At 46.2% G+C, this 23,047-nt stretch overlaps 3 protein-coding genes across 3 annotated transcripts; 2 read left to right on the top strand and 1 right to left on the bottom strand.

The window, feature by feature from the left end:
• Positions 1 to 7,318: 7,318 nt before the first annotated feature.
• LOC141026384 (uncharacterized) lies at positions 7,319 to 7,828 on the bottom strand. The gene has a single exon (XM_073502845.1). It carries the CDS (start codon positions 7,826 to 7,828, stop codon positions 7,319 to 7,321), a length of 510 nt encoding a protein of 169 aa, XP_073358946.1.
• A 5,212-nt stretch (positions 7,829 to 13,040) lies between these two features.
• LOC109748138 (fruit bromelain-like) lies at positions 13,041 to 14,800 on the top strand. Its single transcript, XM_020307184.3, has 3 exons — positions 13,041 to 13,488; positions 13,569 to 14,180; positions 14,563 to 14,800. Exons 1-3 carry the CDS (start codon positions 13,065 to 13,067, stop codon positions 14,742 to 14,744), a joined length of 1,218 nt encoding a protein of 405 aa, XP_020162773.2. The 5' UTR covers positions 13,041 to 13,064; the 3' UTR covers positions 14,745 to 14,800.
• Positions 14,801 to 17,536: 2,736 nt separating this feature from the next.
• On the top strand, positions 17,537 to 22,039 carry LOC109748137 (cysteine-rich receptor-like protein kinase 44). The gene is made up of 7 exons (XM_073503292.1): positions 17,537 to 17,723; positions 19,553 to 19,744; positions 19,944 to 20,074; positions 20,448 to 20,658; positions 21,136 to 21,373; positions 21,471 to 21,648; positions 21,707 to 22,039. Exons 1-7 carry the CDS (start codon positions 17,537 to 17,539, stop codon positions 22,037 to 22,039), a joined length of 1,470 nt encoding a protein of 489 aa, XP_073359393.1.
• The last annotated feature ends 1,008 nt before the right edge of the window (positions 22,040 to 23,047 follow it).

The following is a 23,047-nucleotide window of genomic DNA, read 5'->3' as shown; positions in this document are numbered from 1 at the left end:
TTCTTCGTCCTCTCATATATGGTGGAGACTCGACTGACTTAAAGTCAACCCGAAATATCGTTTAATTATCTTTCTAAAAGAGGATTTGGCTTGTCTCACCTCGATGTCGGAGGGGGCGGTGACGGGGACAACGGCGGGGATGATGGAGGGGCCGGGGGTTCCTAGATTTCTGCGAAAACAAAAACCCTATAAGCTATCAACTAATCATATGCATACGCCTTGCATAGTGCTCTCCAATTTTAGCATTCAAAGTAGGAGTAGTTTTCCACTTTGAGCATTCAATAAGCAAAATCAAATCACAAAATAAAGTAGTATTCAAATTAGGATGCATTCAATTATAAGAAAAACTACATCATCTCCATGCGTCCGTACATCGTCGAATATTATCACTAATACACCTCGAATACTATCATACATATAGCATCGCTAGTACAGCTAGAACCGTAGCGCCCGACGGGTATCGCCGCGGGCGATGGACACCCAAAGGGACGGAACCATCACAGGATCATAGCTCCAATGAGATCCCTGAAGAACCTGCCAGGTATTGTCGAACCTGCCCTCCAACGCAACCATGTAGCGACGGACGTGCTGGTCCTCCTCGCTGACACGGTGACGTACCACCTCCGCGGTGTCCGGAAGCCTCGGCACCGTCACTGGCCCACGCGACCGCCACCAAACAAGGATCGGGTCAACGACGGGCTGGCTCCTCACCAACCTACGCCCACCGGAAGGTAGCACCTCCCAAAACCAACCCGGCGGAGCCCAGTCCCGGACATGGCCCCTCTGATCAAGCCGGCCTCCTCCGCCGAGTCGACGACGAGGATGCGGGATAGGCATCGTCGACGTCGATGCGGGAATAATTGCTTTAACTAAAAAAACAAACTAGTTCTATTAATTTCTTTGCTAAAAATAAACTACTTCTATAGTAAAATAAACTATTTTTGTTAAATCAACTAGTTCAACTACTAATTAAGCACTTACTATAAATAAAATAAAGTAGTACTTACTAAAAATAAACTACTTCTATATATAGTAAAATAAAGTAGTTTTATTAATTAATCAACTAGTTCAACTAAAAATAAACTAACTTTAAGTGCACTAACAGTAGAACTAATAACCTAAAATGCACTAAATCAACTAACCTTAAATGTAACTTTTGCAACACAATTTTTTCCTCTCCTCTTCTAACCATAAACATTGAACAAAAATAAAACTATACAGCCTAAAAATGCTATGAACAAAAAACTATGAACACATACACATACATCCATCCATCCATCCATACATACATCCATATACATACATACATACAAAAACAGGGGCGGCGGCGTGGCGCAGGGGGGCGGCGGCAGCGCAAAGGGGCGGCGGCAGCCGCGGCAGCGCACGGATCGGGATGGGAAGGGGCTCACTGGGGGCTCGAGGCAGGACGGCGACGAGGCCGGTGACGAGGACGACGAGGAGGCCGGCGACGTCGACGGCGGGTCAGGGGCGGGGCGACGGCGAGGACGACGTCGACGGCGGGTCAGGGGCGGGGCGACGGCGACGGCGAGGACGACGTCGACGGCGGGTCAGGGGCGGGGCGACGGTGTCGGGGCAGGGGCTCGGGGCGGCGACAACGACGATGACGAGGAACGGCCTGGCGGCGTCGGGGGGAATGGGAGCAGTTGGCAAAATTTTCACAAGTGCTACCTTATATAGCAAAACCAATGGTACCGGTTCATGGCACCAACCGGTACCAATGCCCGCCTATGGTCCCGGTTAGTGCCACGAACCGGGACCAAATGTCTCTTTTCGGCAGCCCAAAGGGCGGGAAACTGAGGCCTATGGTCCCGGTTGGTGGCACGAACCGGGACCATAGGTGGGCATTGTTACCGTTTGGTGCCACGAACCGGTACGAATGCCCACCTATGGTCCCGGTTGGTGGCATGAACCGGGACCATAGGCCTTGTGCTGGCACGGTGCGGTGGGAAGTTTAGTCCCACCTCGCTAGTTGAGAGGGGCTCGGAGTGGTTTATAAGCTTTGCTGCCGCCACCCTCTCGAGCTCCTCTCAATTGCAGGCTTACGGGCCTAATCTCTACTTTGCCATGCCTGTTGAGCCTATTGGGCCTTCTGCAGGCCTGAATCCTGGCCCATTGTAAGGTTTCTAGTCGTATTCAGGCCGTGGAGGTCCAGTAGGTGGCATTTTTTCCTTTTTTCTTTTAATTTTTTTATTTCTACTTAAAACTGAATACTTATAGTTTTTTAGTGATTTCTTTTTCGCTTTTAGGTCACAAAAATTATAAACTTTCTGTTAGTGCCATTAGTTTTAACATTTATTTTTTTAAATGTATGTGAATCACTAGTTTTATGAATAAATTTACTATAAAAATAGATTTTTGAGTGATTCCATTTCCTGCTATTTAATATTAATATGTTTTATCATTATACTCAATTTGGTAATTTTAGGTTATTTTAAATATCTATTTTAATCAAAACCAAATTTTGTTAATTTTTTTGCTATTAAATTCTTTTTGCTATTAATGTTTTGAACAAAAAATACTTTGTTAATATAAGTTGCATAAATTTTATATAATTTTAGTTTCAAAAGTACTAGAGGTTTACATAAGCTTTTTAGTTGATTCCTTTTGCTATTATAGTTTTATAAAAGCTTTTTAGTTGATTCTTTTTGCTATTGAAGAATATTATAGTTTTATTTTATTTCATCATAACAGAATATTTTAATTGATTTTAGTTTTAGTTGATCATAAAAAATATTATAGTTTTATGCATTTTATTATTTTTCATGCATTTACTGCTTTTTTGAGCTATAAGACCCTAAAATTGAAAAGCATTTCAAATGAACTCCGAAAAGGTTGAAAATTGGCATGGTATCATCATTTCACCCACATAGCATGTGAAGAAGTTGAGAGGGTTACGGCAAAAACTAGATGCACTTCGTGTACAAAACGGACAATCTCTTTCGAAGTATCAGGATTTCATACGGAAACTCGTCTGTTACAAAGGGATTTCATTTTTTTAAACTTATTTGAACACCTGACTTTTTGTGTGTTCAAAATGCACCATTCAAAGCCACATCATCAATTTTCAATCCTTTCTGACTTCATTTGTTATTTTTCATGCATTTACTAATTATTTTGAGCTATAAGACCCTAAAATTGAAAAGCATTTCAAATGAAGTTTGAAAAGGTTGAAAGTTGGCATGGTATCATCATTTCATCCACATAGCATGTGCAAGAAAGTTGAGTGGGTCCCGACAAAAGGTGGATGCACTTCGTGTACAAAACGGACAATCTGTTTCCAAGTATCAGGATTTCATACGGAAACTCGTCTGTTACAAAGGGATTTCATTTTTTAAAACTTATTTGAACTCCTGACTTTTCGTGTGTTCAAAATGCACCATTCAAAGCCACATCATCAATTTTCAATCCTTTCTGACTTCATTTGTTATTTTTCATGCATTTACTAATTATTTTGAGCTATAAGACCCTAAAATTGAAAAGCATTTCAAATGAACCAGAAATTGAAAAACCCTACAAATGAACACTGAAAAGGTTGAAAGTTGGCATGGTATCATCATTTCACCCACATAGCATGTGCTAAAAAGTTGAGAGGGTCCCGGCAAAAGCTGGATGCACTTCGTGAACAAAATGGACAATCTCTTTCGAAGTATCAGGGTTTCGGAAGAAAACTCATCTGTTACGAAGGGATTTCATTTTCTTGAACTTATTTGAACTCCAGACTTTTTGTGTGTTCAAAATGCACCATTCAAAGCCACATCATCAATTTTCAACCCTTTCTGACTTCATTTGTTATTTTTCATGCAGTGACGGATTGTTTTGAGCTAAATGACCCTGAAATTGAAAAGCCCTACAAATGAGCTCTGAAAAGGTTGAAAGTTGGCATGGTATCATCATTTCACCCACATAGCATGTGCTAAAAATTGAGAGGGTCCCGGCAAAAGCTGCATGCACTTCGTGAACAAAATGGACAATCTCTTTCGAAGTATCAGGGTTTCGGAAGAAAACTCATCTGTTACGAAGGGATTTCATTTTCTTGAACTTATTTGAACTCCAGACTTTTTGTGTGTTCAAAATGCACCATTCAAAGCCACATCATCAATTTTCAACCCTTTCTGACTTCATTTGTTATTTTTCATGCAGTGACGGATTGTTTTGAGCTAAATGACCCTGAAATTGAAAAGCCCTACAAATGAGCTCTGAAAAGGTTGAAAGTTGGCATGGTATCATTATTTCACCCACATAGCATGTGCTAAAAAGTTGAGAGGGTTACGGCAAAAGCTGGATGCACTTCGTGAACAAAATGGACAATCTCTTTCGAAGTATCAGGGTTTCGAACGAAAACTCATCTGTTACAAAGGGATTTCATTTTCTTAAACTTATTGTGTGTTCAAAATGAACCATTCAAAGCAGAGACTGATTTTGAATGGTGCATATTCAACACACAAAAAGTCTGTAAAGATCGCCAACCCCAACATAAAAAAATGAGCATAGATGCGCCTATAGAGAGAATTCAACCTAAATTCATAATAAATATCTATGAATTTCAAAGAAATTTACTCTGAATTTAGGTCAAATTCCCTGTATAAGGGCATCTATTTTCACTTTGAGAGGAGCTCAACAAGGCAGAGAGGGACGGGCTTATAAACCGGTGTGAGCGCCCTTCGGTTGGCGAGGTGGGACTAAACTCTGACCGCAACTAGGACCAACCCTTTAGTCCCGGTTTGTGGCACAAACCGGGACTAATGGTCATGGGCCAGGGGCGAGGCGCATTGGTCTCGGTTCGTGCGTGGAACCGGGACCAAAAGGTCCAGACGAACCGGGACAAATGCCCCACGTGGCCCGGCCGGCCGCCTGGGCTCACGAACTGGGACAGTTGCCTCCTTCAATCCGGCTGTGACGAAAGCCCTGTTTTCTACTAGTGATTCGGGATTGGTGAGAGAGGTACTTCAACGAGTTGGTAAATAAAAAGCATGATTATGCCGGTAGTGGAGCCCCTGTATTAAGGCATGGAAATGCATGCTGGCACCATAATTGGATGTCGCGTGCATGACATGATGTTGGATATGATATGCCTATTGTCAAAGGAAGAAAACTTTTTTACTGTATTGGATAGTAACGAATAGTATACAACTTCACATTACAAAGCTCATAGGCTAGCTATTCATCGTAGTGTCCAACCTCTGGCTAGCACGTCAACATTACAAGCAAGGTCACTTAATGCCATGTGCTATGCTGAGATGTTGCCATCACTTTCATGCTTTGAAGTTTTCCGTCTCATAGCTTCGGAAGGCCCCTCTGGTTCGCACAGTCCTAATCATCTTGAGCATGTTGGAAAGTTAGTTCACTTGAGGCACCTCAAACTAGGGTGCATTGGTATCTATGAGCTCCCAAAGGAAATAGAGCATCTGAAGTTCTTGATGGTATTGGACTTGGGTCTAAACAGCATAAGTGAACTTCCAGAGACCAATCTGGGTGCCACTTACCTATCTGCAAACCCGGTATTTCATGCCAGGACCAAGCATATAGAAGTGGACTTTCAATTTGTTCGAGAGAGAGTTGCAGCCAAGGCATTGGATGTTCGGTTCATCTCTTCCAAAGAACAAGTTGCTGACATATTCACAAACCGCTAGCTGAGATGCCGTTTGTCTCGGATAGATACAATCTAAATCTTCTTGAAGGAAGTTCAGATTGAGAGGGGATGTTAAATTGTATATTGTTGTGATATAGGAGGCTGTTAGTATTTGTACTTATCTCCTGTAACAACTCATGTAGCCGTGTGCCCTAGCTGCAGCTATATATACATCCCAAGGCCACCGTATTGGTTGTGCCGATCCAATCTTTCTTTCTCTTGTTTCACATTGTTATCGGCGTTTGCTACAACTGACGGTGGATTTTGCTGCGACAACAATAGCCAGGCGTTTGCGACCAGCAAGGCATCTTCCTCCATGGCAACGGGAGACGGCGAGCCCAGGATTGCCGGCGAGCGCGCGACGGCCGAGGGCGAGCGTGCGGCGGCCAAGGGGCGAGCACGCGGCGGCCATGTTTTTCCTGCACGGATCTTATGCGCATTGGGGAAGAAAGGAAAGAGAATCAGACGGTCTAGCTTGGTTCGAGCTGACGGCTGGCACGTGACCGACCCAAATTTAGGCTGGCTCGCAGGCACGTAGTATTGGCCCTCACGATTTCTTGTCCACAAGTTCAGAAGTGCACTAATGGGTATTATTATCCCGTTTATAAGCTTTACTTATCCCAATCTAAGATCACCATTAGGCCACTCAAAACCTATTAGGAAACCTAAACTATCTGTGCTGTTGGAACCGAGCTCTTGCCCTAGCTGGCCCTAGCTCTACCTCTCTCTGTCTCTCTGCACACTTCTCCCTCTGGCTCCTACCCAGGAGGAAGAAGGAGGGAAGAAGAAGGCACAGGACACGGTGGTTTTTTCTGGCGCACGAACGCCCGCCGTGACAAAGGTGTTTTTTCTTGAGCTCGAACTCAACCCACACGAGCAGTACATCATCACTTATAGCCTCTCAGCGACGTAGTGACCACGAAACCAAGTCCAGCTAGCGAGCTCTACGCGCACGTACACGTTGTCCGGCCGAGTCGTCCGCCATCGTGCATGGAGCCACGAACTCCACCATGGGACTCGGTCTCCACGCCTCGCTCCTCCGCTTCATTCACCACGCTTCACACTTCAAGCCAGCATACCCGTCGCGCTCCAATGCGAATAATGCGGCTGTTTACAGTGCGGTGACGCGGTCACCTCCTGGCTATCTTGCTAACAGACACACACACACGCACGCACACAGCCTGTACACACTAGTCGGACACACCCCAGACTATACCTATACGCTAGTCGGACCATGCCCATACAAGGGTCGGACTATGGCCAAACACACAGTGACACCCGACGGGGCACGTGAGCAGGCTACGCTCACCGTGGCTTATTGCCAACACTCACCGCTTAAGTCACGGCTTAGAGGAGTGCCGGCCCCTCGACGTCAACGTCGCCGAGAAGTGCATGCTCCGCCGCCTTTGCCTTCCGTGGCCACGTGCACTCGCGCTTGAAGTGGCTGCACCGTCCACAATTGTAGCAACGGCCGCGCCTCTTCCCTCCGCCACCTGATGCGGTGCTGCCAGTGCCATCGTCATCATGGATGTAGCCGCCTCCGCTCTGCTGCCGCTGCCGCGCAGCCCACTGAGCCAGGGTGAGCATGAGCTTCTCACCCGCCCGCTCGCCGCCCACCTGCGAGTGTTGCCTCGTCCACTCCTCGAAAGCTTTCAGACGCCCGAGGGCCTAATCAAAGGGCATCTCCTCGACATCGCAGAACTTCTCGATGCCGGCCACCGTGGCGTACAGCCGGTCCGTCATGATGTGGAGCAGCTTCTTGACCATGGCTGCATCATTGAGAGTCGCCCCGAGCACCGCGTACCTCGCCGCCATGCTGCTAACCTTCCCGGCGTACACATCCAGCTCGTCGGCGTTGAGCATCCGAATGCGATCGAACTCGCCTCGCAGTGTCGCCAGCCGCGCAGCCTTCACCCGATCGACGCCGACGAAACGCACTTTGAGGGAGTCCCATACCTCCTTTGCCGTGGGCTTCGTCACCACCTGCATCAGCACCTCCTGCGACAGCGCGCCTAGCAGCATTGCATGCGCCGTCATGCTCTTGCTGGCGTCGATCGCCGCCCCCTTCGCCGACGCAACCACGCCCCACAACCCCTGGGCATTAAGGATCGCCTCCACCTTGATCGCCCAGGAGGTGTAGTTGGTCAGAGTCAATGGTGGCGGGACGGGAAACGACATCGCGCCACCGTCACCACCGCCATGCGGGACAAGCACCTTGGCTGCCGGCGATCACACCTACGCAAAGTGGATCTCATGCCAATTGCTGGAACCGAGCCCTTGCCCTAGCTGGCCCTAACTCTACCTCTCTCTGTCTCACTACACACTTCTCTCTCTGGCTCTTACCGAGGAGGAAGGAGGGAAGAAGAAGGCAAATGACATTGCTGGTTTTCCCTGGCGCACGAACGCCCATCGCGACAACGGCGTTTTTCCATGAGCTCGAACTCAACCCACACGAGCAGTACATCATCACTTATAGCCTCTCAGCGACACAGCTTCCATGAAACCAACTCCAGCCAGGTCTACACGCACATACACGTTCTTCTGCCTAGTCGTCCGCCCTCGTGCATGGAGCCACAAACTCCACCACGGGACTCGGTCTCCACGCCTCGCTCCTCTGCTGCATTTGCCATGCTTCGCTTTCCCGTCCAGCACACCCATCGCGCTCCAACGCAAACAATGCAGCCGTTTCTAGTGCGGTGACACGGTCAGCTCCCGGCTATCTTGCTAACAGACACACACACTCACGCACGCACACAGCCTGTACACACTAGTCGGACACACCCCAGACTATGCCTATACCCTAGTCGGATCATGCCCATACAAAGGTCAAACTATGCCCAAACACACACAGGGACACCTGCCACGGACCCGACACGGCCAGCTCGTGCCCGCACGCATGCAGGCTGCGCTCACCGTGGCTTATTGCCAAAATGTGCATCAATTATAATTCCGAGAAGTCGAGAAAACTGTGACATCTAAACTGTAGGAGGCTTCGTGGAACACAAAGAGGTTGCATGTGTTGGTTCCAGCAGCATAGAGCACGTAACAATGCAATTCAAGCAACTGAAATGAACAGCTGCTGCAAAACAGTGCAAAATATTTTTTCTTACTGAGATTAGAAGCACACTGTGATATGAAATAGAGAGAAATAAATCACTTGGTTAAATATTATACAATCTTCACTTCGAAGCTGGTTTTTTTTTGTTGAAATCTGAAAATTGGACTTGTTGAACTATTATACAGTCTGGTTATCAGTGAAAAGCTGCTCTTTTGAGAACCAGGAAAATGAATTCATTCAGTTGTTGGTTTACAAACGAGGGGGTGCATCCGGACACGGATATCAGATCCGGCGAGCCCATGGCAATGAGAGCACGCCGGCGTCATGCACGTGCATACTCGTCGAGCGGCGCCATGTTGCTCATTAGTTTTCTCTTAGCTTGTTGATTTCATCTTACCAGTTGGTAATTTACTAAGTGCTACACATTTGTAAAAAAAAATGTAAGACGTTGTAGGTACTTCACTGCGCAAAAAGAATAGAGTGTCCAAACTTATGTACGTGTGTTCATGAACTGGAATAATAAGCGCGGTGATGTTTTCATCCGCAACAACCGTAAACACAACCACGCCATCAACGATTTCATTAACGGGATTGCTAAATCTCAGTGAACTGAGACTTAACGAAGTCTGCTATATTCATGAGACCTTATATGAAGATTTGTGTAAAAAAATAAAATATGTTATGTCAGCTGACTGAGATCTACCTACGCCCTTTCAGTGGCCATGGAAGTCTGCAGAACCTGCTATACTTGATGCATGGCGTGTGAGAGTTTGCGGAACCTTCCCTGAATGCCTTGACGGAGAGTATGCATGAGAGTTACGGCCAGCTCCAGCTAGCGGTCAAGTCTTTCGTGTTGGAGCCATTCATGTGCATACCGATTTGCGGATGAGTATGTTGCATGTCTCACACGGCAATGCTACCTGTACGTATATTCCAATATATACTTGGATGATAACAACGTAGTTGCCGAACATATTGCAAGGAAATGGAAAACCATAGTACAACAGACTTTGAAGCAGCCAGTTAATTAATTAGTCAGTAGTCAGTCGTACGATGCACGTATGACTAGTCACGGACAAGGTAAAATCAGTGATTTTTTCTTTGCGGGGAAAATTCAGTTGTTGTTAGCTATACAATTTCTTTGAATCCAAATTTATTTCTTTGAATCCAAATTTGTACCATGGTCTGATTTTCGACAAAGGGTGAATTTTATTGCCTCAAATGGATCATCAAAAGGATACAATCCCAAATAGCACACAACCTGCCTCTGCATAGCTAAGACACACACAGCCAACACCAACACATGCACGTAAAAAACACGCCGGCAAATAGCAAAGTCATATAAAATCAAAGCTATGGGTAGGCAAGGAAAACATATTTAGGCGATTTGATCCGTGATCGGCAGACCACAACAATGACAATATCTGCACCAACATCTTATGACACCACGCAGGCGGCGAAGTTCTTCGACATCAACGCCTTCCAGATGGATCGGCGCTCGAGCGTCGCCGTCACCGGATCCAACCATTCAAGGTAAGAATATAGGTTTTCACACTAAAAATCCAGTCTAAGCATATCCGAACACTGCCTTCAACATGGTAACGAAATAAAAGTATCGCCATTGCCATGTATAACCAACACGGGCCATACCTAGGCTTTCACCCTAGAACTCGAAGCCAACGTGACTTATATGTTGTCGCCACCACTTTTCCACGATCCCAGCAGCTGCATACGATGTGGACTATCGCCACTGCACAATCATTCCTCTACGTCAAGCCGTCGTCCATAGTTTACATCATTCTGATGAAGTCAACCACCAAGTTTGGAGAAAAGAAACCTCACAAAGAACTTTTGGTGGCCACCTTAATCCGCGGCGAGTCCTCCGCTATAGGCCGGAGTGGTCGTTATAAACACCAACACCTACGGCAGAGCACACTACCGTCGACTACAACCTTGCCGGAGAGAGAGCCATGCCCAGGCCATCAGCCCAAAGTCCGACATGGCCGTAGCCAAAGCATGAAAGGCAGATCAACATCGCCATGCGAAGCACAACCACTGCTAGATCAGGAACGCACCTCCCGATCAAGGGCGACAAGCACTAAGTCCAAGAGCCGCCGAGCTCCTCCAGACGTCGCCAAACAGTGAAGCCATGTTGCACGTGTACGATATCGACCATCGGTGCTGTCCGCCGATGTCGCCCCGAAGGTGAGATCTGATGAGACCCTGCCCAATCGCCGGTTGCGAAGGAGCACAACAATAGACAGATCGGAAAGATCAATCTCCAGAATACGGCGGCGCCCCGTCCAGATCCGAAGGAAAAGGCCAGCCCTCGGCAGTGGCCATCAACGCTTGAGCAGCCCTGCTAGCCGTGCCCCAGGGCCTAGATCCACTGCCGGCCTACCAAGACCAAGCAACACTGGCACCGGCGCGCACGGCGCTAACTCGGTAAGGTGCCCATAGCCATGGCACTGAAGGGATGAGAGGGAATGAGAAAGCTGACCCGCCGCCACCTTGTAGTCCTAGGGGCTCAACCCTGGCCGGCGGCGGCGAGAAGGGAGACAGCTGGGAGGGGGCGCTAGTGGCGGCGGAGATTACATGGAAGCATGTGTCGTACCAAAATCGTGTCAAATGCATCGTACCGGTACGTTGGGGACAGAGTCTCCGTGAGTGTCACGATAAAGGTGGACAACAACATGGGTAGAGTGATGACATACTTTTTAGCTCTACAGGCATTGCACAAAAGTGCTCTGCTCTTAGGTTGATTTTATTCATTATACAAACCCAATTTTGCTAAGTGTGTCCCTCCTTCCTACGTCTCTCCTCTCCTCCTAAGGAAAAACGGCTAGGGTTTCTGTCTTCCGTCAGCGGCGTCGCCGATTCGCCACGTTACCTGTGACCTTATGGCCATAGGTGCGCAGTGGATCCCGGCCCTTGCTGGCGGGAGGGCTCCGTTTGTAGGTGCTTCTTAAGGTTTTGTTAGGGTGTGTGTGTCCTGCTCACGAAGACAAGACAACAACGGCTCTCTGAAGATGGAATAAGATTCTTCCCGCCTAGCTTTCATTCTGGTTGTGCGTCTAGCATCGTCGAAGGGTGTGTGGAGGTGATGTCCAGCGGATATCGCGGGATTCGGTCGGTGGTTGTGTTTGGTGGATATGCTCGGATCTGATCGTTGTTCGTCTATATACATGTGTCTTTAGGTTGGATCTTTCCGAACTACCCTACTCTTTATTGCTGGCACTTATTGTTCTAGTGCGCTGGTCCTATGGGGCCTTAACACGACAACTTCTTAATTGTCTACTACAACAAGTTTTGTTCAGCTCCGGCGAAGGAGGTGTCGGCATGCCTTCGGCTCGCTCCAGTGCTTCTAGTCGTTGTTAGGTGGTTTACGAATCTGGATGTAATTTTTATTATATTTGATGTTCGTTGTACTATCATGATTGAAAACGAAAAAATCGAAAGTTTCCCCAAAAAAAATACAATCCCAGTTTTGCTACGACCCCATGACTTTGACTGAGACTACCGTGATAATCAAAATATCTCAAAGCAACTAATTAAAAGCCGGTTTTGCTATTTATCACACATGGAATTTTTTATACTTATTTTCAGTCGATTATTAGTGTGTCAGCCCACATACCGCAGCCTCATTCCGGGTCGTGTGCATGTTGTGTGCTTCTTGTCCGTGTTTGTGTGCGAGTCAGCGTGTGATCGAGTGGGCTTGCGTACGTAGTGGGTTATTGTGATACTATTGAAGATGCTCTTGTGAACCCCATTTTATAGAGTCATTCTACGGTGCATCAAATTTTGCGAGAATAATTAACCTGACTATTTGTCAAGCTTATTGCGTAGTAAAATTTGGAAAACTAATAAGGCTGATCTTTGTGCATGGGCGCTGAAGAAATTTAGGGCTGACACGCAAGAAAATGCAAGAGAGTTCGCCCAGTGATACAATGTAACTATGCAGCATTTTTTAGGAGTTAGCCGTCCACAATTTCTTTCTTTAGACCTTGATGTATCTATCCCAAAATTTTAATAGAATGAGAAGTCATGTGTTTTGTTATTCTCCGAGAGAAGCACAAGTCAAACATGTAATTCAGGCCACATACATCGGCCAAACTATATGCATGTGCGACGTACGATATCCGTCCGCCGTAGAAAAAGAAGACGACAAGGACGAAGAAGAATATACGGACAGACGACAGCAACCACCGTCCACCGTCAGATACAAACATGCTCTGCAATGAAAAGTATGGAATCCGTTCAAATATCCCCTTGTGCTCGCCATTCGAGGGCGTAGCAGCTTAGTAGCTCGCTGGTGAACCATTGCAAGAAAAAGCAAGCAAACAAGCTAGCTATCTAATGGCGCCGATTCACAGCTCGCACCGCCTCCACGGCACACTGCTTCTGCTTGTGCTCGTGGCCGCCACTGCCTTTCTGAGCGCTGCCGCGGGGCGAGAGGAAGCGCTGGCTGCCCGGCACGAGCAGTGGATGGCCAAGCATGGGCGCTTGTACACGGACGCTGCCGAGAAACTGCACCGTCAGGAGGTGTTTGCGGCCAACGCATGGCACGTAGACGCTGTCAACCAGGCCGGCAACCGGACGTACACGCTGGGCCTCAACCAGTTCTCTGACCTCACCTACGAAGAGTTCGCGGAGAAGCACCTCGGGTACAGTCACCAGCCGGTGGCCACGGTGAACATGTCCAAGGCTCAGTTCCGGTCCACGCCGGACAGTGTGGACTGGAGGGGCGCCGTCACCCAAGTCAAGAATCAACTTTCATGCGGTAAGAATCTGCAGCTCCTGCAAGGGCATCAGCACCATCCAAAATTCGAAAATGAATATACATGTGTTTTACACGTGCAGCTTGTTGCTGGGCGTTCGTGGCGGTTGCGGCGACCGAGGGGCTCGTAAAGGTCGCAACCGGCAACCTCATCTCCATGTCAGAGCAGCAGGTGCTCGACTGTACCGGCAGCCGGAGCACCTGCAAGGGCGGGTACATCAACGACGCGCTGAACTACATCACCGCCAGCGGCGGCCTGCAGCTGGAGAAAGACTACGCGTATAGCGGCCAGCAGGGCGCATGCCGCAGCAGCGGCGTCAGTCCAAATTCGGCCGCCTCCGTCGGTGCCCCCCGGTTTGCGAGCCTGCACGGCGATGAGGGTGCGTTGCAGGAGCTCGTGGCCAGCCAGCCGGTGGCCGTGGCCGTCGAGGCCGACTATGACTTCCAGCACTACTTTGCCGGCGTGTACACCGGCAGCTCGTCGTGCGGGCAGAAGCTGAACCACGCCGTGACGGTGGTGGGCTACGGGAACGTTGACGGCAGCGAGAAGATGGAGTACTGGATGGTGAAGAACCAGTGGGGGTCGGGGTGGGGCGAGGGGGGCTACATGCGACTCACGCGCGGGAACGGCTCCAATAACTGCGGCATGGCCACCTACGCCTACTACCCGACTTACGACCTTTCTAGCAGAGGAGGTATGTACCGTGATGCTCTCCAACCGGCACCTATAAAAATTGAACCTGAGGTGGATTTGCTGTTTCTCAATACGACACCTTATACACAGATCAATACTTCCTCCGTATAGTATAAAAAACGCTCTTATATTATTGGGCCGAGGAAGTACCTTTCAATGCTGAGGTCGTGGAGATGTTCGCCATGGCAGCAAACTCGGCTGCCATGGCGTTGATTTCTGGCTTTCCACTTTTCTTTACTGCACGGTATTGTTCAGCCAAAATCCTCATGAATGGATGAAAGTAGAGACCATTTTCTCGATGAAATCGGCATTCAAAGTTGCACTATTGTGGAATCGTAACTTTGAGCTGATTCGATGCACACCATAGTTGTATGCTATCACAGACTCGATGGCATATGTTATAGCAGGAGGTCCCTTAGTGGGTGTGGTTATCGCTGAAATGATGTTCCGGACGGCCAAGTTATTCTTGAGTCTTGACATCCATGGCCCAGGTCAAAAAGTTATTGCAATCAATGGCAAGCTCGGCAAATTCTTTCTTGGATATGCCCAACATATCCTGCATTAAATATTTCATGCCCATTAATTTACACTCTAGTAAATTAATTTTAAGTATCATAGACATATAGCTATCATAAAATTGCCTAATTTAATATGTTGATACAATAATGTGCTTGGTGATATATACTAATACCGTAAAAACACATTTTGGACAAAAACTGCATAGCTGAATAGCAAAACAGAAAAGAAAAAGGGGAAAATTGGTGTTGGGCCGAATAGAAAACAGCCAAAACTAATGCTGCAGACCACTTTTTTTTCATTTATAATTTTTTTTCGAAATCACAAGGAGTATTCTTTGCAAATGTCACTCCCACCTCCCCAGGTTGCAACGCGCACTGCATGTGCGCTAATTGTCGCAGCCTGGGAGTTCCCTTTTTTTCGTACATTCGTTTATACAGTACCTTTTATCCCTTTAACCGTCTGTCTAAATCCGGAACCGTTTTCACCATTGGATTCTTTGAGTCGAGATCTTCGAAACTAGATCCCGTGTTGATAGGTTCCGATGATATTTTTTTCACGAAAAAGCCAGACGAAAAAAACCCGAACCGGAAGCATATTTTTTCCCACCTTTTCCCTTTTTTCGAAGAGGCACAGCCGTGCCTCTTGTGAAAGGAAATCTGTGCCTCCATGTGTAGCAAATCTGTGTTTCCCGTGGAGAAAAAAAGCGCGTTTTTTCCTTTTTCAAGAGGTACAACTGTGCCTCTCACGAAATCAAATCTATGCCTCCAGAAGAAGTAAATATGTGCCTCTTGTGGTAGAATTTTTTTTCTTTTTTGAAAGCAAATCTGTGCCTCCAAGTGAAGTAAAATTATGCCCCTTGTGGAAGCAAAAACAAAAGAAAAAAATAAAACACGTTGTTTCCCTTTCCAAGAGGCACAACTATGCTCTCGCGGAAGCAAAAAAACACACTTTTTTTTCCTTTCTAAGAGAAGCAAATCTATGCCTCCACGAGAAATAAATCAGTATCTCTCACGAAAGATTAAAAAATGCATTTTATTTTTACTTTTCCGAGAGGCACAGTAGCTAATCTGTGCCTGCACAAGAACACGAGAAGTAAATCCGCGCCTCTCGCCAAAAAAACGTGTTTTGTCACGCAGGAAAAGAAAATTCAAAAAAAATTGTCCAAAAACCTAGAGAAAACCGGGCAAAAACCGAAAAGCCAGAAAAAACCAAAATAAAATCATCTAAAACACAAAAAACGCAGCACGAGACACATGACGCTGGCTGAGAGCGTGTCAAGTGACGCGCTCTCAGTCCACCAAAAATGACACTTGCCGGAGCCCGCAGCGAGTATTAGTCGGCTAGTTGCTCCCTTTTCTTCCTGCCGAAATCACGGCATGGGCCTCAGCCCATACAGCCTTCCAACGCACAGAGCAACAGTACATTATGGAGGCCTGGGCTTCAACGGCCCTTGGCCAGTCCAGAAAGAGTGGGCTCGGGGTAGTTTGGTTAGAATTCCCAACCAATCCACCCCATGCCATATTTCATATTTTTATACTATATTATGGTTTTTAAATAAAAAAAATAACATGCAAGTAAGGGTTTGAATTTCCCCAACTAAATGTTTGAATTTTGCATACATTTCATAAAGTAATGTTTTGTCAAAATTTTGATTTGACCATGTTTTGTCAACGCTCGACATTTGATTTTAGTTATTTTAGCAAAGGTCATGCCAAAAATTTCTATTTTCATTAATTTATTTTAGTTCAGCTATGTTCTATTAGGGCTATTATAGTTTTTTGTCATGCTCAATTATATGCATTTTTAGCCTTCTTAATTTTACTAAATTTATGTTATTAAAAAGGTCCCATTTAGTTTCAAAATTGCCACAAGAACCACCTGTTTGTCGCGGGCAGCAATAGATGTCCTGGCATCTTCCTGAGATATCGAGGGGCATACGGAACCTCCCCGGGATCTGGTCCTCAAAACAAATCTCTCAGGGGGGGGGGGGGGGGGGTGCCATTGTCGATGACCCTGCCACCAGGGACAACAATTAGCACGGCTTGTCTGACGATTAGTGGGTTGAAGAGTTTAGATTTATGCCTGCTGTGGATCCGGTCATGAAGAAGTTCCGGTCCTGAATACGCAACCGATTGTGACGATGAGATCAATCTTGAGGAAGACCAGGCGGACGGAGCTCCACCAGCAGATCAATGAAGTGCGGCCATACCATGGCTCGACTGCTTGATTGGCTGTGGCGGTACTGAGCATATATAGCCCGCTATAGCCTTTTCAGCAGGGTGCCGCTAAATGGTCGCCTTCACAAATAGCCCGCTATAGCCCGCTTTAGCCGGCTATAGCTCCGCTATAGCTGATTTGGAGGCTCGCCGCTATTTTCCATAGCCTGCTATTTAAAACATTGGTACTGAGGGAGACTTAGCTTAGGCTACAGTTCGGGTTGTCTCCAAGAGAACGTGTGGACTTCTCCATCTTCTGATGACTTTTCCTCGCAACCTTCTAGGAGTACACTATAAACACCGTCAGACACTATGGCACTGTCGACATTTCCGGTCACCACCAGGATTAACCCTTGGGCAAGGTCACGTACCTACCACGTCTCCATCATCATCAGTGAGCTACGATGGCAAGTCGGAAGCTTTCTCTAACAAGAACAAGTAGACCCTTTTTGATAGAGAAGCAGGAATAAGTCACTGAGTATAGCCGTTGTCGCCGCATGGCTGCTACTACTGCAGTGCGTAGTCACCATGCTCGCTGATGCTTATTTTGGGGCAGCGAGGGATGACCTGCGATGTGGTTGCCTTGTGGGTCCAGGAGATGCAACACTATATAACTGCAGCGATGACTCATGCATCGCGCCCACTTGCATTCGCTACACAGACTGTGTGGGCTAACTCCATCAGAGTCGGGTGCGCCTCCGTGACCTGCGATGGAGGCCATGGAACGTTCATCCTCTATGAGTACGACCCCCGGGGTAACTTGTATGGTGTCCTGCCCTACACCGGCTGCGGGCAGTTCAACCGGTCAGGTAGTTTCTCTCTAGTTCGTTGCAGACATGCAGTTAGCAGTTAGTTAGCACGGATGTGTAAATGTTCTCTCGTTTTTCTGTCGTTACGGCGCAGAATTGGCGTTGGTGTGGGCATGCTGTCGAGTAATGCTACACCTACGTATGGCTTCTTACGTACCTTACGTGATTGCCGAATTCGTCATTAGTTGAGCGCACAGGCCCAGGGAGGGGGGGGGGGGGGGGGGGGGGGGGGTTGATTATTGTTTAAGGTAATTACGATCGTAGGTGTAGCATTTTCTCTCTAATATGGTGGCAGCTTATGCTGAAAGCTGCGCGGAGGAGAGGAAGTGAGACTGCCAGAAAGTCCCTTGTGGTAGGCCATACAGCGAGAACATCTTCCTAGGCGGAGCAGGCTCAGCTAGACCGTCTCTGAGAGAAGCACAATCACAACTGCGCAAGCAACGCGTGCGAGGAGGGGGAGGGGCAAGCCTGCGGCGAGTACACTCAGCTCCATGGGAATTGGCAGCCTGTGAGGTTGCTGCAAGTGGGGGCACTTTCACCAATTGCAAGCAACTACGTCCCTCTAGGCAATCTCGCCGGCAGTGCCCGTATTTGGGCTGCGGCCAAGCCGCTCCACCGCCAACTTATGGTATGACCCTCCTTCCTTCATCACAATTTCCAAAAGATTATGTTGTTGATCATAAGCAGGCTTAAGCCGGTGTCCCTCCATATCCCACGGCGGCCCTGCTCGTCATCTACATCCCACCGGGGGGGTCAGGCCGGCTGCTTTTGGCTGCTTTTGGCGTCGTCCTCTCCCCTCGACGCCAGCCTCCTCTCGCACGCCCCATGCCCGCTGCCCCTTCAACTCTACATGGATGGCGGCCTATCAGCAGCAATCCACGCTCGCAGCCCTGGATCCGGCTGCCGCAGCCCGCGGTGGGCTGTGTTTGGTTCGACTTGTTTCCTCGCCATGGGCTTGACGTGCTCGGGGGAAATCCCTGCTGACCCACACTAGTCGACAACGACGGCGCCAGTTTGGCGTCCATTCATCCTTGGAGGCATGGTCCTTGAGCTCTCCTCATCGCCCGTCCCGCCTCCACAGTACTGCTCCGGCCATGATGTTCCCCATGGACGTGCTCTGGGTAAAAGTCCATTGGCGGATAATCCACAGACATCGTTTACCTTCCTCAAGGCATCACTTGCAAGTTCTCCACTGCCATCCATCCGCCCCTGCCCTCTCCTGGCATGTCACCCCTATTGTTGTGCATGCTCAAGACCCTCTCATGGTTGTCATTGTGTTGCGCCGAGCTTCGTGCTCTTGGTGTTGTCTCGATTCATTGTTGCTCAATGATGGCTCAAGATGCCTTTCCAACTTTCTGATCGTCAAGTCCTGTGGCGGAGGTCCCACTCAAGTTTCGTGTTCAGTTGCGGCACTCGTTGATTGTAGATGCTCATGTATTGCATCGTCGGGTTCGGTACGCATGCCTGTGCGGTGCTGCTTGCAAAGTTTTGGTATTGTGACCCCTCGATGCAACCCCACATCTACTTGTATCTTCTCATGGTAATTGTCCTTCAGTCTGCTAGCTAAGTCGTGCCTTGTCCTGGGCGTCCATTTTTTCTCATCTTCTTTTACCATTGTTACTTATACGGTTTTGAGCCCAGTTTCCCTCATAAACGGGGTCAATTTGTTCAGATTTTTTTATCCGGTTTCTCTTATAAAATGGATCAATCTTTTGGGCATTATAGCCATTTGAGTGTTAATATATTTAGGTGGGGAAACTCCCTCCCCCTCCCCACCCCCTCGGTGACCGTTAAGAAAAGAAGGTCTAATAGTTTCTAAATGTGGACAGACAAAGGAAATGGTACTAATGCCAAGGAAAATGGCAATCGTTCAAATGCAAACAGCAGCAACCTAAGCAGAAATGGCAGTAGCCATGCAATCCTGCCAATTGTCCTTCCTGTGGTGACAACACTTGCTTTAATCTCAGCTATATCAATTTGCATATGGAGGAAGAGATCCAGTCTAAAGAAGACACAATCAAGTAAGTACCTTTACAGTACTGTCAAATTGGGGCCACGAAAACTTTAGTAAATTGAATTATGCAGCCCTATTTCACCCTCCCTTTCGTAAAGAATCCATTGCAGATTGCTCCCTTGGTACTGTGCCTTTTGTAGCTGATGTTTTACTGGCTCTCTGCGGAAAAAAAGACCAATGGTCAGTTCTTTGTATTTTATATGCAGATACAACTTGTTCAGAGGATATTGAAGATATTAAATCAGTGCTATTGGACCCATCAGTAATAAGAATAGCAACAAGTAATTTCTCTGAAGAAAACAAACTAGGGGAAGGAGGATTTGGGAAAGTCTACAAGGTAATTCAGCAACAAACCCAGTATTACTAGTTGTAGCTTCCTGCTGACTCCTATTTTCTGTCATGAACAATTGAGAACCATCCATTAGCAGGACAGTGCAGATTAGCTACCTTAGATTAAAGCTATTTTTCTAATCCCATTTTGCTCTCATGTGCTCTCTGCCCTCAGGTGGTATGGTCTTACTTCTTTATCTCGGTCACTGAAAATGTATCTACTAACTGGGTTCTGACTTTGTGAACTCTCAATCTTATTTTAAAGTTAGTTTTACCTTACGCTTCTTATACTAGCATAAAAAATAGGTACATGTCAAGCTAGATTACAATCATAGTTGGATTTTATGATGTTATATTTAATTTAACTTGTTGCTTTTCAGGGTATGATGCCAGATGGACAGGAAATAGCAGTAAAACGATTATCGGAAGGATCAAAACAAGGCCTTCGTGAACTAAAAAATGAGCTATTATTAGTCGCCAAGCTTCAGCACCGGAATCTAGTGAATTTAATAGGCGCCTGCCTCAATGAAGAGGACAAGTTACTTGTGTATGAATATATTCCAAAGAAAAGTCTTGATGCCTTTATTTTCGGTACTGGAGTTTCTACTTAATTTCTTAAGTTTGGATTGACAAATACTAGTTGTACTGACTTCATCACTACATTGTTCTTTACAGAATGAAAAGCATTGAGAAAAAAAATCAAGCTTTTCATGAAGCTACTATAAATTAGAACTAAAAGAAAAATTCAATGGGGGTAATAAGATAATACAAACATAGGTCTAGGTCAATTAAAAAAATACTTGCATGCACATCGGTTGAACAAATATATAATTTGGAGTCTCGATGACTGATTTTATTTATTTAACGCGAGCAGGAACTCGCCAAACCCATGATTCTGTTATAATTAATGAATAAAAAGGGAACTTGTTACCTTAATTAGAGTAATTAATATATGTGTCTAGTTTTCTCTTTCACATGCATTTTTGCCACTTTAAAGTTATTCAAGTGTGCATGTTTTCATGTACGTTATGTGTCCCCTGATTTATTTGGCTTATAATGCCTATTTAGATGACGAAAAGCGTGGAAAATTAGCTTGGGATACACGATACAAGATCATTTGTGGTATTGCTCGAGGCTTGGTGTATCTACATGACGAGTCCCGTATAAAAGTTATACATAGAGATCTGAAGCCGAGCAATATATTACTAGAAATGGATATGAATCCAAAGATCTCTGACTTTGGTTTGGCAAGTATTTTTGACGGTGATCATACAAAGCATATCACAAGAAGAGTAGCTGGAACCTAGTAAGTCTCTCATGGATTTGGTTAATCATATATATCATGAGTTCGTAACTATCACGTTCACAAAAGAAGCAATGCTTAACCATTTTTTAATGTACAGTGGGTATATGGCGCCAGAATATGCGGTTCTTGGACATGTTTCAACCAAATCAGATGTGTTCAGCTTTGGAATGATTATTCTAGAAATTGTGACTGGGAGGAGAAATAGTGTATCCTCTGAAACAATGATGGCTGAGCATCTTTTAACTTATGTCAGTATTATATTCAGTGATTTCCAGGTCTTCAAATATGTGATGACATAGTAAGCTTTTTTGATGAGTCATTGCTTGTGTACAGGTATGGGAGAACTGGACCAAGGGGACAAAAGCTGAGATAGTAGATCCATCATTGCACTACAACAACAGCTCTGAAAATGAGGTTCTCAAGTGCGTACACATTGGACTATTATGTGTTCAAGAGAATCCTGGTGATAGACCCGGTATGTCCAATGTGATGTTGATGCTTGTTGGGAAGTCTACTACCTTGCCTGCTCCTTCTAGGCCTGCTTTTCTATTTAGGTTGAATGATGAAAACCATGCCCATGGTGGTCTAAGTAACCTACAAGATGGCTTGAACGAAACAAATCCAACATTCAATAAGTTGACAATCACAGAGTTAGAACCAAGATAGCCCTGACCCCCATGTATGTAGTTAGGGCAGAGAAACAAGAAACACCATTATTTTTGTCAATTCGGCAGCATTGTCGAATAAACATTTGTTAATCATATGACTAGCAAGACAGATTTAGGGGATGATAATGTGAGAATCTAACTGGTCAAATGACAAGAGTTATGACTTATGAGGTGCAGATCTAAAATTCTTCGGCATTATGGGCTCATTCTCTGTGTTTTCCTTCAAGTGATGGTAGAAAAATCTGATATTCCCAATGTCCCTCTCCCTCTTAAGGCCTAAAAACTCGCCTCCAATAGTAGATGCAAAAATAACTAACTTATACATCTCTCAAGCCCAAAAACTCACCTCCAACAGATGATGTAGATGCAAAAATAACTAACTTATACATCTCTCGGGCCCAAAAACTCACCTCCAACAGACGATGTAGATGCAAAAATAACTAACTTATACATCTCTCAGGCCCAAAAATTCACCTCCAACACATGATGTAGATGCAAAAAAAATTTACATCTTCAAATTCAGGAGATGTAAAATACAACACCTGAAGATGCAAACTTGCACCTTCATCTTCAGGAGATGTAAAACTGACGGCCACGCGCCAACCGCCCAACCGCTTTCATTTCCCTCCCCCTCCTGCTTTCGCTTCAAGCCAAATTTCCTGCCTAGAATTACCCTTGCAAACATATAGGAGCCCGCAAGTAGAGAATCTTGTGGCAGCAATATTTTGGAGATAATGAAAGCTTCTTTTGGCATTTTATTTGGCAAGACTACTCTTGAGGTATCTAGGATTTGATATCTGAACACCCTTTCTTATCAATAGGTTATGAATATAACTATTTATATTATGATTATGTGGTATTCGCCATGTTGTGTGAAACATGTAACCATTGGGAGATGGTCTAGTGGAAGTGTGGAACAGAGGACTGTCCAATGTAGAAAATGTTGAGAGATTCTAAGCATAGATAGCCCTTCAGCAGAGTCGTAGTAACCACTGCAAACAATGTG

Source organism: Aegilops tauschii, chromosome 7 (genome assembly GCF_002575655.3).
Source record: "Aegilops tauschii subsp. strangulata cultivar AL8/78 chromosome 7, Aet v6.0, whole genome shotgun sequence".
NCBI lineage: Eukaryota > Viridiplantae > Streptophyta > Magnoliopsida > Poales > Poaceae > Aegilops > Aegilops tauschii.
This window is presented reverse-complemented; position numbering and strand designations above follow the sequence as displayed.

Coding starts and splice junctions, on each gene's coding strand:
- LOC141026384 (XM_073502845.1), bottom strand. CDS start 7,828: ATGTCGTTTCCCGTCCCGCCACCATTGACTCTGACCAACTACACCTCC.
- LOC109748138 (XM_020307184.3), top strand. CDS start 13,065: ATGGCGCCGATTCACAGCTCGCACCGCCTCCACGGCACACTGCTTCTG. Junction 13,489..13,568: donor CAAGAATCAACTTTCATGCG/GTAAGAATCTGC, acceptor TTACACGTGCAG/CTTGTTGCTGGGCGTTCGTG. Junction 14,181..14,562: donor CGACCTTTCTAGCAGAGGAG/GTATGTACCGTG, acceptor ATGCTATCACAG/ACTCGATGGCATATGTTATA.
- LOC109748137 (XM_073503292.1), top strand. CDS start 17,537: ATGACTCATGCATCGCGCCCACTTGCATTCGCTACACAGACTGTGTGG. Junction 17,724..19,552: donor CGGGCAGTTCAACCGGTCAG/GTAGTTTCTCTC, acceptor AAATGTGGACAG/ACAAAGGAAATGGTACTAAT. Junction 20,659..21,135: donor TCTTGATGCCTTTATTTTCG/GTACTGGAGTTT, acceptor ATGCCTATTTAG/ATGACGAAAAGCGTGGAAAA.